At 31.5% G+C, this 16944-nt stretch overlaps 1 protein-coding gene across 1 annotated transcript; it reads right to left on the bottom strand.

Moving 5' to 3' along the window:
* Positions 1-2813: 2813 nt before the first annotated feature.
* On the bottom strand, positions 2814-11500 carry LOC114283505 (phytohormone-binding protein CSBP). Its single transcript, XM_028226334.2, has 2 exons — positions 11245-11500; positions 2814-3210 (listed from the first exon to the last, which is right to left on the bottom strand). The coding sequence occupies exons 1-2, from the start codon at positions 11486-11488 to the stop codon at positions 2936-2938; spliced, it is 519 nt and encodes a 172-aa protein (XP_028082135.2). The 5' UTR covers positions 11489-11500; the 3' UTR covers positions 2814-2935.
* Positions 11501-16944: the final 5444 nt, after the last annotated feature.

The following is a 16944-nucleotide window of genomic DNA, read 5'->3' as shown; positions in this document are numbered from 1 at the left end:
ATCAAATGAGTCCTTCTAAAGAGTGAGGCAGTGGAACGACTCAAAACAATTGTGCGACAATGCTCTGCCATATCCGGACTTCATCTATTGGCACAGATCTCGTCTTCCTACATTTGTCGATGCAAATATAGTCTTCCAGCACTCTTGGGAGCGTTAATCTTTTGTCTTTCATCGGAGTCCTTCAAATTGAAGTGGTGGGATGACTCAACAGTAATGATGTGGGAGTGCTTCGCCATGTCTGGACATCATCTATCAATGCAGATTTGCTCTTCCAAAGTCCGTTGACACTCTCAAGTATGAATCTCCATCAAAAGATTCATTCTCCAGAGTGAGGTGGTGGAACGACTCAACAACAATGGTGTAGCGGTGCTCCATCATATCTAGATCGCATACGTTGATGCATATCTAATCTTCCAACACTTTTGAGAATGCTGATCCTTTGTCATTCATTTTCTTTGTTATTAAAGTCCTTTCGTCTAGCCTAGACAGCAGTAGTGTTCAGTTCCCATCACCAGAGTCGATCAAAAAGTAGAGTAAGAGTGGTTTCCTACTGGCAGCGCCAATTGTATGAGGATGATTTTGCACTTAGTTGATGTAACAGCTAATTTTGGGTGACTGCTCGAGCCTAGATTTACAGCTCCCAATATCTTGCAGGTTTGTAGACGAGACCACTCGAGTGAAGTAAAGGTCGCTTGAGCATAAAATTCAAGCTCTTAGTATTTTCATTGTAGCTCTGCAAAACTTCCGAGACCATCCATTTATAACTTGAGGGGTGAAAAGTTCGCTTGAGCAATCTCTTTGTATTTCGGCACTTCGCTCGAGCGATGGAAAGTTTACTTAAGCAGTCTGTTCAGGGCAGCAAAGTTATAAAGTGATACTTTTCTAACTCATTTCTTATACACTCCTTACCTCTCTAACTGCCTTCTTTTTCAAAACCCTACCTTGAAAACCTTAGATTTCATCTAGTAATAGCAAGAATCGACCTTCGGGCCTTCATTAAAGTTGTTACCCTCGCTAAGAACTACGTTTTGAACCGATTAGATCGTGTTATTTCGGAAGTTCATCGCGTGGATCTCCATCTCTCATCTTGAAACCCTTGAGATAGGAATATATTTACCCTTGTATATTCATACTTTGGTTTAAATGTGTGTGAATCTTAAGGTGTATGTGACCATTGAGATGGGTGATGTATATATATATGGGTTTTGTGTAGATGATGTGTTTTGTGTGAAATTGATAATGGGTTAGGTAATCAATTATGGAAGAGTGAGTAACCCTAAGGGTTGTTCTTGGTTTTGACTTAATGGATAATTGATAAGTAAAATTGGATGGTCCTTGTGATTTCTTGTGTTGTGCTTAAGATGTTAATGTTTTGGAATGTGTTTGAGGTGCCCACTTTCCTGGTTCGCTTGAGGACGACGAATGTGGGATTGTGTTTGAGGTACCCACTTGCTGAGTTCGTCTGAGGGAAACAAATGTGGGGATGTTATGAGGTGTCCACTAGCTAGTTTGTGTGATGACGACGAAAGTGGAAGGTTTGAGGTGTCCACTAGCCATCCATGTGAGGATGGAAAAATATGGAGAATTGAATGTTGAATTGTATTTTGTGTTATAACTTTTTAAAGCAAATATAAACTCATGGGCATTGATAGAGGTCATGCGTATTTTTAAATCAAATATTTATATACTTGGTTAAAGTTATTGTTTACTGAGCAATTGCTCATTCTTATTTACTAGCATTTCAAGACATGAAGAGCCCCAAACCTGTCAATGAAGAAGAAGGAAAATGACCATCTCTTTTAAAAATCTAAATTTTTATGATGTTGAAAGTGTAATGTAACAAGGAACTCCTTTCTTAATTTTATTTTGAGTTTTGTATTTTTGTATTAGGGAGGCATAATGTAAATGTTTTGTAACTTTCTCTAACTTACTGAACTAAGATTTGTATCTTGTAATCTTTGTAAAGGGAAACCATAGTTCAATGAGAAAAAGAAACACTTTAATGGAATTGTGTTGCTGGGATGTATGAGAATGTTCTTTTAATTGTACAATGGAAATTATATCTAGGGTGTTAAAGTCGATGTGCTTCTTTGCCACAGAACCAAGCCTCCTGCAACCCTAGATCTGCAAGACAAAGAGCACGTCAGAGCTACATGGTTGGGACTTTGGCCAGAAACCTCTCTAATGCTGAAGTTAGGTGTTTAGGAAAGAATAAAGATGAAATGTAGAGAGAGTCATTGAATTCGGATCCTCTTCTTAGCAATAGCAATGCACCTTATATAGGCGATATTGCCTTGCTCTCCAAGGTACGTGTGGTTGAGTCAATGCATATCCTTTTTTTAGCTTTAAACTTGTATATGAACCACCAAACGATCAGGCACAAATGTTAAGGGGATTCATGTGGTGTCATCCTGATGTATTGAGCCTCCTAACTATTTTCTATTAGACTTCAAAACTCAGAATAATTGTAGCTGCCTTTTTATTTTCTGTCCATCTTAAACAGCTAGTTTGGTGGTCTATGTTACCTTCCATTGCATTTATTTTTTCATTTTATTACATTTGAATTTGTGAAATATTTTATTCATAAGAAAAAGCAGGATAGGTCTAGCTACATATGCATGGCAGAGTCCTAAAAGTAAGGACTGGATACATAACTTCAGTTGTCACTGATTTTGTTAGGTTTACTAGACAATTGTCACTGATTTTGTTAGGTTTGTTTGACAAAAAAAAATTAATAAATAAATAAATAAATCGAACATCGATACAAAGTTGTCACTTGTAAAGATAGCATCACTATAGATTTCTTTGCTTAATGACATAAAATTTTAAAACTTTTCATATTTTATTTTTTCGAATCCCTCATTTAACAATGGACCGTCTCCATTTTTATACAGGGAAGTTCCCGAAAAGAAAACTAACAAAATTCTCAAGTACTTTAGGTTAACAGATAGCTTTCAAGGCATTTGATGAAAGCAAGTGCTGAATTTATTGTCTTGGCTGGCATTTCGGTTTCTTCTGCTTCAGTGTCATACTCCACCTTGACATCAACCAAAGTCTCCGACTCTGCATTGGCAGTGAGTTGAAAAATCGTTTTGTATGAAGAGAAGCCGTGATTAAGGTGTCCCCCTTCTATCACTTGCATCCCAATTTGATGCAGGGACTCATCAAGATCCACTATCTTTTCCTTCTGATAGCTCACAGTGAACACATCTGATATTTGTTTCCAACCAAAACAAATTATTAATTCATAAATTTTGTTTGTGAAAGTTTCATTTGCTATTAACAACATGTGTTATCTCTTGGGGATTTAGTTACTAAAGTCATATAAAATTCACTTGTACATAAATATAAGGAGAATGCTATGATGTGCAACTGCACATCATATGCACCTCATGCAAAAAACATAATTTCTCTCACAAATGTATAATTTTTGTCACAAAAAATATAACCTTTTGCTTCTCACAAAATGTATAACTTTAAAATTCATAACTTTCATCACAAAAATCATAATTTTCTTCTCACAAAATGTATATCCTTTCCTACAATGTGCAAATGCACATTGTAACCTCTCCCTAAATATAAGAGTAAATTACACCGATCTCCCTTTCAAATTTGGAGAAAATACAGTATGCCCCACAATTACAATTTTGACATAATTACATTAAGTTCTCGTGTGATTTTAATTTATATAACACTTAGTTCCTCTTGTAAGTCCATAAAGTGGCATATATGTTACATGTTTGTTTTATTTATTTATTTATGTTATAATATAAATATTATATATATATATATATTAGTAAACAATTGGGTATCTAACGTGAACTATGTCCACTACCCCTTAAAGTGGTTTCATGGAAAGTTACAACTTCACTGATGGTGGGAAGTTATAAGTTACACTTGGATCATGAGTCCAACCCTATCTATATATGCCTGTGATAACCATCAAAGCCCAGACATTGTTTTGTGAATAGAATAAGTTTGAAACTCCATTCCTTCCACTTTTCTATATGGTTCTGTAAAAGTATTTTGTAAGTGTTTTGTTTGTACATTCAAGACTTGATCAATCAAGAACAAGATTTAAATGATTGAACATCATGGCATGAAGTATTCTTCTTTTATTAAATTATTTTAATTCTCACAATTGGTATCAGAACCTCCTTCTGTCTTTGTTGTTTAGCGTTATTGTATTTTATGGAGGCCAAATCTTATTGCGTTCTGTTTTATACACTTGTATGGGCCTCTATTCCATTATGATTTTTACATGACAATTTTTCTTCGTTTGTACGCTTTGGTGCGTTGGCTATAAAATATTATTATGTTTTACGCTTTGTAATGTTTTGACCAATTTGAGCACACCATGTCTCTGCTTTTAGCCCTTTGTTTATTTTCTCCTGTGAAAGAGATTTTGGAACTTGCAGGTCATCATACTTTTGAATAGAAATTTGATAGCCTAGTACTTAATAGTGACTTTTGAATATAAATTTGATAGTCTAGTACTTAATAGTGAAGTTTTAGTCAACATAGCGCCATCATTATACATGACTTGTGGTTGTATAGTATAGTTTAGTGTTATTTAAAGTTTGAATTTTCATATCAATATGAACATTCATTGTTTGGTTCATCTTAATAAAATATATATATATATATATATATGAAACTTGATATGTTAAAATATTGATTTGACATCTACCAATATTAAATATGAACTATTGCATGATGTATTACTTAGAAGCAATAGTAGAATTCATTTTGTTATGTAATTGTAGTATTTACATTAATTTAAAATTACTCCTATTCTAAATCTATTTCATTTTGGAGACTTGTTGTATGTCATTAAGTATTAATTTCTATTTATTGACAAACATTAAAAACCAAACTGCTTCATCTTATTTTGTATAAATTCTAGTGATTATCATGCTTTTATTTGGGCTTATTTGGTTAATTTTGAAAGATATAAAAGACTTGAATTTATTTCTAGAATTTTCATGAAGAAATTTTAACATGCTGTTAAAAAAATTTTGTATATTGCAGTTGCATGTTTAAATTGTAAGCAAATTCTTTTGAATTTCATACAATGAACTATTCCTTTAAAACCTTATAAATTTTCATATTCATTGGCATGCTCTCTAGTATAGTGTAATATCATATCACGTGCATTACGATTATTTATGCCATGAAAATTTATGTGAAATAAGAGTATGTATACACTGTGTGTTGGACTTAATAAATTTATTTTGGTCCAATTTTTAAGCAAAATCTAGTATGAGGTTGAATTAATGCGTTTGGTCTTGGGATTTTTCATGTGATATTACTCTGATTGCATGTATTATATATTATGTGCATTAAAAGATTGTGTACTTGTTGTGACCATAAGGATTTACTCACATTAATAAATTATGCCATAATTAAAAGGATTTTATTCTATTTTAAGAGTAGTCACAGGATCTTAAGACATGAAGATGTAGTGATCCTCAGTATTTTGATCACATAAAGTTAAAAAAAATTAATTTGGCATTTTTATATTGCAAGCATGTTTTATAAATAATTTCATGGTCTCACAAATAAGAATAAGATAATAGATTGGGTATTAAAGGGATTAGACACTCTAAACCCACAAGTATGAGTTTTCTTTTTCTTGAATATTTCAAAATCCATTAGTCTTATTATAAAGTAATAGCAAATCTAATACAATTTAAAGGCCTCTACCCATAGGAAGGTTTAGATTTGTTACTGAATTTGACATTTGTTGATTCAGACTATAGTCATTGTTTCAAGGCATTAATGATGTTCTTGGTAATTGCAGTGATTTCTACCTGTGTAATTTCTACCTTTGTACTGCCTAATGAGTCTTCCCATATTCCATTCTTGAACGGTGATAATTTTTTGGACTGGAAAAACAAAATCCTTCTGACATTAGGGTGCATGGACCTTGATCTGGCACTTCGTGTGGATGAACCTCTTGAACCCACAGATGAGAGTTTCACTGTAGAGAAGAATGCTTATGACAAGTGGGAGTGATCTAATCGCTTAAGCCTAATGCTCATAAAGTCACATATCAGCCAGACATTAGGGGCTCAATCTCACTATCTGATAAGGTCAAGAACTACATGAGGGCTATTGAAAAGAAATTTGTTAGTTCTGACAAGGCATTGGCAAGCAACCTAATGAACAAACTATCAAGCATGAAGCATAACAATTCTAAGAGTGTGTGAGAGCACATTATGAAAATGAGGGACTTTGTAACTCATCTTAAGTCTTTAGAGATTGAGATTTCTGACTCATTCCTTGCCAATTTCATACTCAATTCTTTTCCAATGGAATATGTTACAACACACAGAAGGAAAAATGGTCTATCAATGAACTTTTGACCATGTGTGTTCAAGAGGATGAGAGACTGAAGTATGGAAAAGTGGAAAGTGCTCATTTAGCAACACATAAAGGAGGGCAATGGAAAAAGGGCAAAGGTGATCAAAAACGAAAGAAGCTTGGTAAAGTGCCATTCAAAAATTATGGCAATAAGGATGCATGCTTCTTTTGCAAGAAAAATGGTCACATGAAGAAAGATTGCCCCAAGTATAAGAAATGGCTTAAGAAGAAAGGTAATCTCATATCTCTTGTGTGTTCTGAGTCTAATTTTGTTAATACTCATCTGTATGATTGGTGGATTGATTCAGGTTCTACAATTCACATTGCTAATACCATGCAAGGCTTCCTCAGCCTAAGGAAACCGACGGAAAGTGAACAAGGCATCTATTCGGGCAATGGGATGCGTTCGCACATCAAAGCTGTGGGAACTTTCAAACTTGTTGTAAATAATGGCTTTGTTATGGATCTTGAAAACACTTTTTATATTTCATCTTTTTCTAAATATTTAATTTATGTTTCTAGACTAGTACCATTTGGATTTGGTTTCAGTTTGTTGGTGCAAATTTTAGTTTGTTTAAAGACTATTTCTATAGGATTGGTACCTTAATTAATGGTTTGTACAAATTAAATTTGGATCTTGTTTTTTAACAAAATCTTTTAACCTTGCATGGTGATATTAGCATTAAACGTAATATTGTTGATGAGTCCTCCTCTATACTTTGGCATAGGAGATTGAGACATATCTCCATTGAGAGAATAAAGAGGTTGGTTAATGATGAAGTCCTTCCGACTCTTGATTTTACTAACTTTGGTATTTGTGTGGACTTCATAAAAAGAAAACAAGCTAACAAGACCAGTAAAGGTGTCAAAAGGAGTGAGAAATTTCTTGAAATCATACACACTGATATTTGTGGACCATTTACTCCACCTTGTCTGAATTGTCAGAGATATTTTATCTCATTTATTGATGACTATACACGATACATGTATCTCTACCTCTTGTTTGATAAAGCCGAGGCATTTGATGCTTTTAAAGTTTATAAAGCAAAGGTAGAGAAACAAACAGAAAAGAAAATTAAAATTGTGAGGTCAGACAGGGGTGGAGAATATTATGAGAGGTACATAGAGTTAGGACAATTACCAGGTCCATTTGCTAAGTTCCTTAAGGAAGAAGGCATTATTGCATAATATTCAATGCCTGGCACACCACAATAAAATGGTGTTACTGAAAGAAGAAACCGAACACTTATAGACATGGTAAGGAGCATGCTTAGTTATTCTAATGTGCCTATAAATTTGTGGAGTGAAGCTTTGAAAATCGTTTTGTATATCTTAAACATGGTTCCATCCAAGGTTGTTCCCAAAACACCATTTGAGTTGTAGAAAGAATGGAAGCCAAGTTTAAGACACTTACACATTTGGGGTTATCTAGTTGAAGTGAGGGTGTATAACCCACATTTAAAGAAATTAGACCCTAGAACAGTTGGTGATTTTTTCATAGGTTGTACAGAAAACACCAAGGGCTATAGATTTTATTGTCCTTCAAATTCACTTAGAATTGTTGAAGCCAAAAATGCTAAGTTTATTGAGGAAGTTGACCCTAGTGGGAGTTACCCTCGAAAGATAGAGTGTAAGGAATTACGTGATCTAGATACAACACCTGTGAATATAGGTGAATTGGTTATCTTTCAGGATAATCAACCCAATATCCTTGAAGATTAACAAATTCAAGAACTTCCACCACAAGAGGAACAAGTCAACATAAAGCCTGTAGCTCAAGTCCCAAATGAGACCACAGAATTGAGGAGATCTTCACGAGCTAGAAAGTCATCAATTTATGGTGATTATTTTGTATACTTAATGGAGTCTGATTTTGACATCGAACCTAAGGATGATCCTATTTCATTTTCCAATGCCATGAATAAGGATGATTCTAAATTATGGTATGACGCCATGAAGGAAGAGTTGGAATATAAGGCCAGACTTATAGCCAAGGGTTTACTTAAAGAGAAGGCATCGATTATTGTAATACCTTCTCTCCAATTTCTAAGAAGGATTCATTTAGAATTATCATGGCATTAGTAGCTCATTTTGATTTAGAGCTACATCAAATGGATGTGAAAACAGCATTTTTAAATGGGAATCTTGAGGAAGAATTATACATGAAGCAACCTAAAGGTTTTTGTTCTAATAAAGATAGTCACTTAGGTTGCAAGCTCAAGAAATCCATATATAGACTAAAACAAGCTTCCTGACAGTGGTATTTAAAGTTCCACAATGTTATTACTTCATAAGGTTTTACGGAGAACATTGTGGACAACTGCATATATCTTAAGGTTAGTGGAAGCAAATACATTTTTCTAGTTTTATATGTGGATGACATTTACTTGCATCTAATGATTGGGATTTGTTGCATGATACTAAACAATTTCTTTCCCAAAACTTTGAAATGAAGGATATGGGTGAAGCTTCTTATGTCGTTGGCATAGAGATTCATAGAGACATATCTAAAAGGACATTAGGATTGTCTTATAAAGCCCTCATTGAAAGAGTCTTGGAAAAATTCAAGATGAGTGATTGCAATGCAACACCCATTTTAAAGGGTGACAAATTCAATTCAAGTCAATGTCCAAAGAATGATTCGGAAAAGGAACAAATGGTTAGCATTCCATATGCGTCTGCCATAGGCAGTTTAATGCATGCTCTAGTTTGTACATGACCTGACATTGCATTTGTAGTTAGGATGCTTGGAAGATACCAAAGCAATCCAGGAATGGAACATTGAAAGGCTACAAAGAAAGTCATAAGGTACTTAAAGGGAACCAAGGACTACATTTTTACTTACAAGCATGTTGACTGTCTTGAAGTGGTTGGATATTTAGACTCGGATTTTGCAGGTTGTTAAGATTTCAGAAAATCCACTTTAGGATATGTCTATCTGCTAGCAAGTAGTGCTATTTTATGGAAAAGCGCCAAAGAGACGATAATTGCATCGTCAACAATGGAAGCAGAGTTTATAGCATACTTTGAAGCAACATCACAGGCTATTTGGTTAAGAAATTTTATCACAGGCCTTCGAATTAGGATTCAATTTCTAGGCCAGTAAAAGTTTACTGTGATAATTTGGCTGCAGTTTTCTTTTCTAACAACAACAAAAGTGGCAGCCGAAGCAAGCATATTGATATAAAGTTTCTTGTTGTTCAAGACCATGTTAAGAAGCAAGAAGCGAGCATTCAACATATTAGTACCGATATGATGGTTGCAGATCCCATGACCAAAGGTCTTTTTGTAAAGGTGTTTTTAAAACACGTAAAGGGTATGGGACTGATTGGTTAGATCAATAATTTTTCTAGTTGTTGTTTTGTTTTGTCATGACATTTTGATTATTATTAGTGAAAGTCATCATTTTGTGCACTGAAAGTATTTGTGATGCTATACAATCCATTGAGACTATTGATCCATAGGGATCATTGGACCTAGAATAATTTATTAGAAATTATTTATAAAAAATAACACCACATAAAGTTGAGAGAATCATACAATGTAATACATTGAAAGAAATACTCATTTGACAAAGTATAACCACCATGATTCGCGTATTATGCCACTTTATAAAGTTTGGGGTATTTTTATTTAGTGGACATAATCAGTTTGTTAGTTATCCGAAAGTCAACAAAATGTATCATATGTGCCAAGTGGGAGAATGTAAGCATATCCATAAAGTGGCACATATGCTACATGTTTGTTTGATTTATTTATTTATGTTATTATATATATTTTAATCAATAAAGAATTGGGCAACTAACGAAAACTATGTCCACTACACCATAAAGTGGTTTCATGGGAAGTTACAACTTCACTAATGGTGGGAAGTTATGAGGAGTTACGCTTGGATTATGGGCCCAACCCTATCTATATATGTATGTGATAGCCATCAAAACACGGACGTTATTTTGTGAATAGAATATGCTTGAAACTCTATTCCTCTCACTTTTCTATATGGTTCCGTAAAAGTGTTTTGTGAGTGTTTTGTTTGTACATTCAAGACTTGATCAACAAGATTTAAAGACTTGAACATCATGGCAGGAGGTATTCTTCTTTTATTAAATTATTTTAATTCACACACATTTTTCATCAATAATTTGTTAGTTATATGGATGAAAAAATAATGTTATTATTTCTTTTACACAAAAATATATATTTTATGTTATTTATTTTTTGTATTTTCGCAACATCTGCATTGGTTTTAGTCCATTTAACCTTTTCTAAAAGGAAAGTCTATGTATTTATGTATTTTTTCAAACCTCAGGGGAGGTCAATGTAATTTACCTTAAATATAATCAATGAACAAAAAATAATAAATAAACAAAGAAAATAGCCTGTGAGATTGATAAGGGGCAAGACAAGTTGATGTCCTAAAGCCTTATTCGCTTCCTTCATATAGGTTCTTGCAGACGAAATACAACTTCGAAATGCAATTCAAAATCTCAGAGTGTTTTACATGTGCAAGATTAGTGATAGACCATCTTTCTCAAGTTGCCCATATAATTAGAATACAAAGTATAATAATAAAACGTTGATATTGTATATCTTAATCATAAAGATGTAGAGTATTTTCTAAATACACACATCTGTTCATTTTCAACAATTGGCATGACTTTTAAATGAAAGGTCATAACTATTTATTTTAAGATTTGAAATTTAAATTCCAACGTTATCAACCCATGTGAAAAATATATGTCACTGTTGAGTTGGTAAATCAAGTAATCATTTTTCAGCTTTTTGGGTTGGCTTTAGACAATTTTGGGTGAAAATAATTGTACATATAGAATTAAGCAAAAATAAATAAATAAATGAAAAATAAATAGATAGACTGACCAGAACCAAAATTGAAGAGAAAAACAGTGCCAAGGCCACCATCTCCTTCAATCAATTCCACATCTTTAATGATGTTTGGCATAATTTTTGGAATGACAAACCTAAAATCCTTTGCCAGAGCTTTCCAGAATTCCTCCACTCCAACCTGAACCTTCACTTGTGTTTTGAATTCCCTTGCCATGTCTTTCACTAAAGCAAATCCTTCAAATGAAAGTGGGATTTTTTGGGTGTTTGGATAGAACATTTATAAAGAAAGTAGACAGAGAAACAGATAGGACACCAAAGCATCTTTTTCTTCATTTCGTGTATGGGACAAAGATGTCACAATAGATACCCTTTTGTTTTCTCCTATGCTCAAAATCAAGAAAGTCCAACTGGGGATTATGAATATTAATTTACTATGCCGAAGAAGAATAATAGAGGAATCAAGGGAATAAATTTAAATTCTCTACTTAATATTTTCCTTATTTAACTTCTCTACTTAATATTTTCCTATACTTTTTTCTTTTCCTTTATAAGTTTTTTTCATAAGTGCATCATGTAAACACAGTTATCTTGTTGTGCACCTTTGTTTGAATTGTTTATCTATTTATTTCTTTTCTAAAGAGAAGGAATAACCAAAGAACATAAAGATCGTAACTAAAAGTACATATAATACAGAGTAATGTTAAAGAGCTCAAAAGATTTATGAAATTTTTTATCAAATATCTCTGACAAAGAAGGGGAAATTTTTTTTTAATTTCCCTAGTATTAAGATTTTATAGGATAAAGAACATGCGATATTTTCATAATGTATCCCTCAACATTTTTTCAGAAAAATTTCAATCTTGAGAAATTTCAAAACACAGAGAAATTCAAAATTTCTCTGAAATTTCTGTGTTTTGAAATTTCTGTGGATCAAAATTTCTCTGGATCAAATAATGTCTCTCAAATTTCTTTGTGTTTTGAAATTTCTCTGGATCAAAATTTTCCTGTATTTTGAAATTTCTTTGAATCAAAATTTCTTTGGTTTGCTCAATTTTTCTGATTTTATGTGTTTTGAAATTTTCTCTGTATTTTGAAATTTCTCTTAGTTGAATTTTCTCTGATTTGCTCACAAATTTCTCTATGATTTGCTCACATTGTCTTCTATATTTTGACCAATTTTCTCTGGTTTGCTCATAACTTTCTATATGTTTTAACCAAACCAAAGAAAATTGGGTCTTTTCATAGAAAAATTTCAAGCAATCTTCAACAAGCACATACAGAAAAAGAGATTGAAGAATGAAAATACTCTTAACTCAAATTTATGCTTGAATCTGAATTTGTCAACTGATGTAGTCAAATTGAATATAATAAAACTCATATGAACAAATATATATATATATATATATGTATAACCCTAGTTGAGATAATAACCAGAGCATATATATATATATATATATAAAGAGAACTAACTCATGGCAATCTTTAGTTTCAGCCCAAATTCATTATCAAGCCTTCGGGAATGGATATTAATTACAAGAAATTTTTTTAAAAAATAAATGAATAAGATTAAGTAAATTTCAGTAATTATTTAAGCCTACTATTAATATTTTGTTCTATAATAAAATACATGTATCATAATTCAATAGGTAAAATTAAAAGCAAATAAATTTGGGTAAATTACAAAAACTGCTTTCTGTTGAGCGTAATTATATTCTGAAATTTTTATAATTATAATTTGTCATATCAAAGTTTGTTATATGACATAGCAATACTAGTTTTTTTTTTTTTTTTTCTTGTTTGGTAGCTCTAGCTTTCTATTCTATCTGTTCTCTATTTTTCTTAATTTTCTTTTATATTTTATTGAAAAAACTTTAAATTTTTATATGTAGTTTTGATTGTTGTGGTAGATTTTAGTTGTAGAAAGAACTTGTTGTGTAGGTTCGGATTTTAGGGGTTGATGCAATGTGACCTAAAAAAAGAAATGAAGTGAAAAATTTTAATTTTATATTCATTTCAAAAACTATATTAGAAATATTATAAATATTATTCAAGTTACTGTGTGTCATGTTGTGGTTTAGAAAAATAATTAATTGATATGGTAACATAAATTTAGGGAACTTTTTTAGTAAATCTCATTCTTAAGATTTATGTTTCATCTAACCTATATATTTTTTTTAGTATTCCATTAGGTCCTATTTGGTGTAGTATGACCAAATCACCCTTTCAATTTTCTACGACTGTTTCTATTTGGAAATTAATACATAAGAAAAATAACAACTTCTTTATTTCATGAAAAAATCTTTCCCTTATTCCATGGAGAAAATCTCTCATCATTCTAGAGAAAATCTATCACGACCCAAACTCTGTATGCGGAGATTCGGCGTCGCAACAAGATAATAACTGAAGTCATTACAAATTAATAGTACAGAGGAGTAAAATAAAAGGATACCCAAATCTTAATTATGACATATACATTGGAGTTTCTATGCATTTACATTGCCAGAGTTGAACTATGACTACAAAGTGCCTTGTGCCTACCACACGCACTGGTCCTAATACGTCACTTTAAAGTGGTTAACAACTATAAATACATGGCAAAGTGAGAAATATTATACTGAGAGCATAAAGGGTATAAAAATCACCATGGATAATTATTTAGGCTAAACAGAGATTTGTTCGATGACAGAAATACATAAATCACTTTAAATAACATAAGCATAATGTTGAAATCATATAAGTAAATAATCATAACCACAATACGGAATAGATTAGAACAGATGAATGGACTCAAGAGGTGGCTCGTACGAATTCTAGAGGTGGCTCCCACAATAGTGTAGTACTTAGCTCCACACAACACTTTGCTCCATACCAGAGAACAGAACAAAACAGATGTATGGACTCAAGAGGTGGCTTATACGAATTCTAGAGGTGGCTCTCACAATAGTGTAACACTTGGCTCCGTACATGACTTTGCTCCATACCAAAGAACAGATGGTCAGTGGATTCATGACAAACAGAGGGTCACATAAAGTGACAATACAAAGGGCCAATGATTATTTAAGTCTCCCAAGGCATAGGACCACCGTGGTGGTACTTACAAAATAATTGTTCAAAAACACATTTAATAAACAGTTTTATCCATGGGTTTCCCTTTTTAAGCAATTTAATAAACAGTTTTATCCATGGGTTCCCTTTTTAAGCAAGTAGGGTTCATTTAACAAATAATATACTTTTAAAAACTAATATGATTTCCAAAACATAATTTACATAAAAACAGTTTATGGTAGCTCAAAATATAATACAACTCACCTTAAACTTGATCCTTTACTCTCATTTCTGACTTCGGCTCACTCTCTCATATACCGCTCGTTTGTTGTTCTTATGATTTCATTGCCATACAACTCACCTATTTATAGGTGAGAAAATCCTTACTATGCAGCACTGTGTAGCACACCATATGGTTTCACCACATGGCTCACCACACTAAACATGAGGTTTCTGTAAAACTATTTGCATAAGTTTCTTATATTCTACTATGACCCAAAAAACTGTTGTAATTACATTTTGTTTTCATAGATTAAATAAATAAATTTTGGGCTGTCACCAAATCTCCTCATTCAAGAGGAAAAAATTTCTTCGTTATTTCACAGAAAAAATCTCTCACATTCTCAAAATCCTAAATTATCTACATTTTGAAAATCTCTCACCAAATGTTGATGTGAACTTTCGCATTACAAATGCATGTTGATAAATAACATCTCCTCATGAAACCATATGCACACTTAATGTTACATGAATGTGTGAACATTAACATTGTATGCAACTATCTATTTGTATTACAGAATTAATGTGAAGATTCACATCTCTATGTACACACTATGTTTGTGCTAGTATGACTATTAATATACAACCAATCTTTGAAAAAACAAAACACATACCAAAATAAAATGTGAATGTTCACAATAAATAACAAATATACAACTAACTTTAAAAAAATAAAACTAATATCAAAATACAATGTGAATATTCATAGTTTACAATAAATATACAACTACCCTTACAAAATTACACTCATACCAATGTGAATATTTACACTGCAACGTAAAAACATAAAATAAAATTGAAAAAAGTGAAAATCGATTATTTTGATTGTTCAATAGTAAAAAAAATGATTGTTCAACCAACAAGTATAATAACAAAAATAATAAACATACAACTAACCTTCGAAAAAACAAAATTCATACCAAAATACAATATGAATGTTCACAGTTTACAATTAAAAAAATCTCATATTAATATGAACATTCACACTGCAATGTGAAAATACGAAACAAAATATTAAAAAAAAATGAAAATTACCTATTTCAATTGTTCAATGGAAATAAAAATGATTGCTCTACTAAAAATCATAAAAACAATCAATATACAATTAATCATAAAACAATATATAAAAAAAAAATATTAAATAGTTCATATATATTTACGCATCTTTTTAGAAAAATCTGTATATAATCAATTCTAGCATAATACTGGCAATAAACTACACAATATTGGTGACTACACAAACTAACAAAGAGACTACGTTTATGTATAACAATAGCATAAAAAATGATTGTTCATCGCCACGATTTACCATCATCTCTGTTGCGAGTCCATTATCATTTCTATCATTGGTTTACATATATAACTAACATTCTCTTCCAAATGTTCTTTAATGGCAGTACCTTATTGTAAAATAATGGTAAAGGAAGATTTTTGATCAAGTGAATCTCTCATATTGAGGCAAAAAAATACTAAGAATAGTAATCTTCTATATTTGAGATCTTTGGAATAATCTTCTATATTTATATACAACTTTATATATATATATATATGTATATATCATAAATGAAATATATTTAATAATAATTTTCCATGTCCTAAATATGTGGTATAATATATTATAATAAAAGTTTATAAAGGTAAAATAGTCCATATAATACTTTTAATATGAGAAAAATGACCTATTGAAATATATGTTCAAATGTATGGGATTGGGTGGAACACAAGAATACTTTGTGGACTTATTGGGGTACAAGTCCTCTAAATGAGATTTATACATAAATCTCTCATAAATTTAAGTTGACCTTAAAGTGCTAGTATTTCTGAAATTTCTAAAATTCTATGGAATAATCGAAATGTCATGAGTCATGTCAGGATTAAATCAACCAATATAAATTGAAGAGCCATTTGACCAACTTATTTATGTAAATATATTTTAAATTGGTATACATATCTTTCATATTTCATAATGAATATAATGAATATTTACATATTTATGCATGCTTATTAAAAATTTAAACTTGGATAAAATTTTATTTATTAGTATTCAAATTTATTAAATTAATATTTAGATATATTTTCTGTATGAAAAAAAATAATAATAATCCAAGACCAAATTGAGCTAGATACACCATGAGTCATGTTATAACCATACGCCCGGACCTTTCTAAGAAAATTTATCTATCAATGAGTAAACTTTCGGTTAATAATTAGTTAAGATTAGATAATAGTTTTGTAGGTTGTAATGAACATGTGTTAGCATAGAAGTGTTACAATTGAATTAGACACTAAACATAGCCTAAATGCAAATTTTGGGTTGACTTTTATACCATTATTGTCCTAAATCCAATTATTGGAGAATTGTTACTTGATAGTCAATATATGAGTTACTTGTCTACTTATTTAAATATT

The sequence above is a fragment of the Camellia sinensis genome, chromosome 6 (genome assembly GCF_055761805.1).
Source record: "Camellia sinensis isolate YWXY chromosome 6, ASM5576180v1, whole genome shotgun sequence".
NCBI lineage: Eukaryota > Viridiplantae > Streptophyta > Magnoliopsida > Ericales > Theaceae > Camellia > Camellia sinensis.
This window is presented reverse-complemented; position numbering and strand designations above follow the sequence as displayed.

Coding starts and splice junctions, on each gene's coding strand:
- LOC114283505 (XM_028226334.2), bottom strand. CDS start 11,488: ATGTTCTATCCAAACACCCAAAAAATCCCACTTTCATTTGAAGGATTT. Junction 3,211..11,244: donor TCTCTTCAATTTTGGTTCTG/GTCAGTCTATCT, acceptor AACAAATATCAG/ATGTGTTCACTGTGAGCTAT.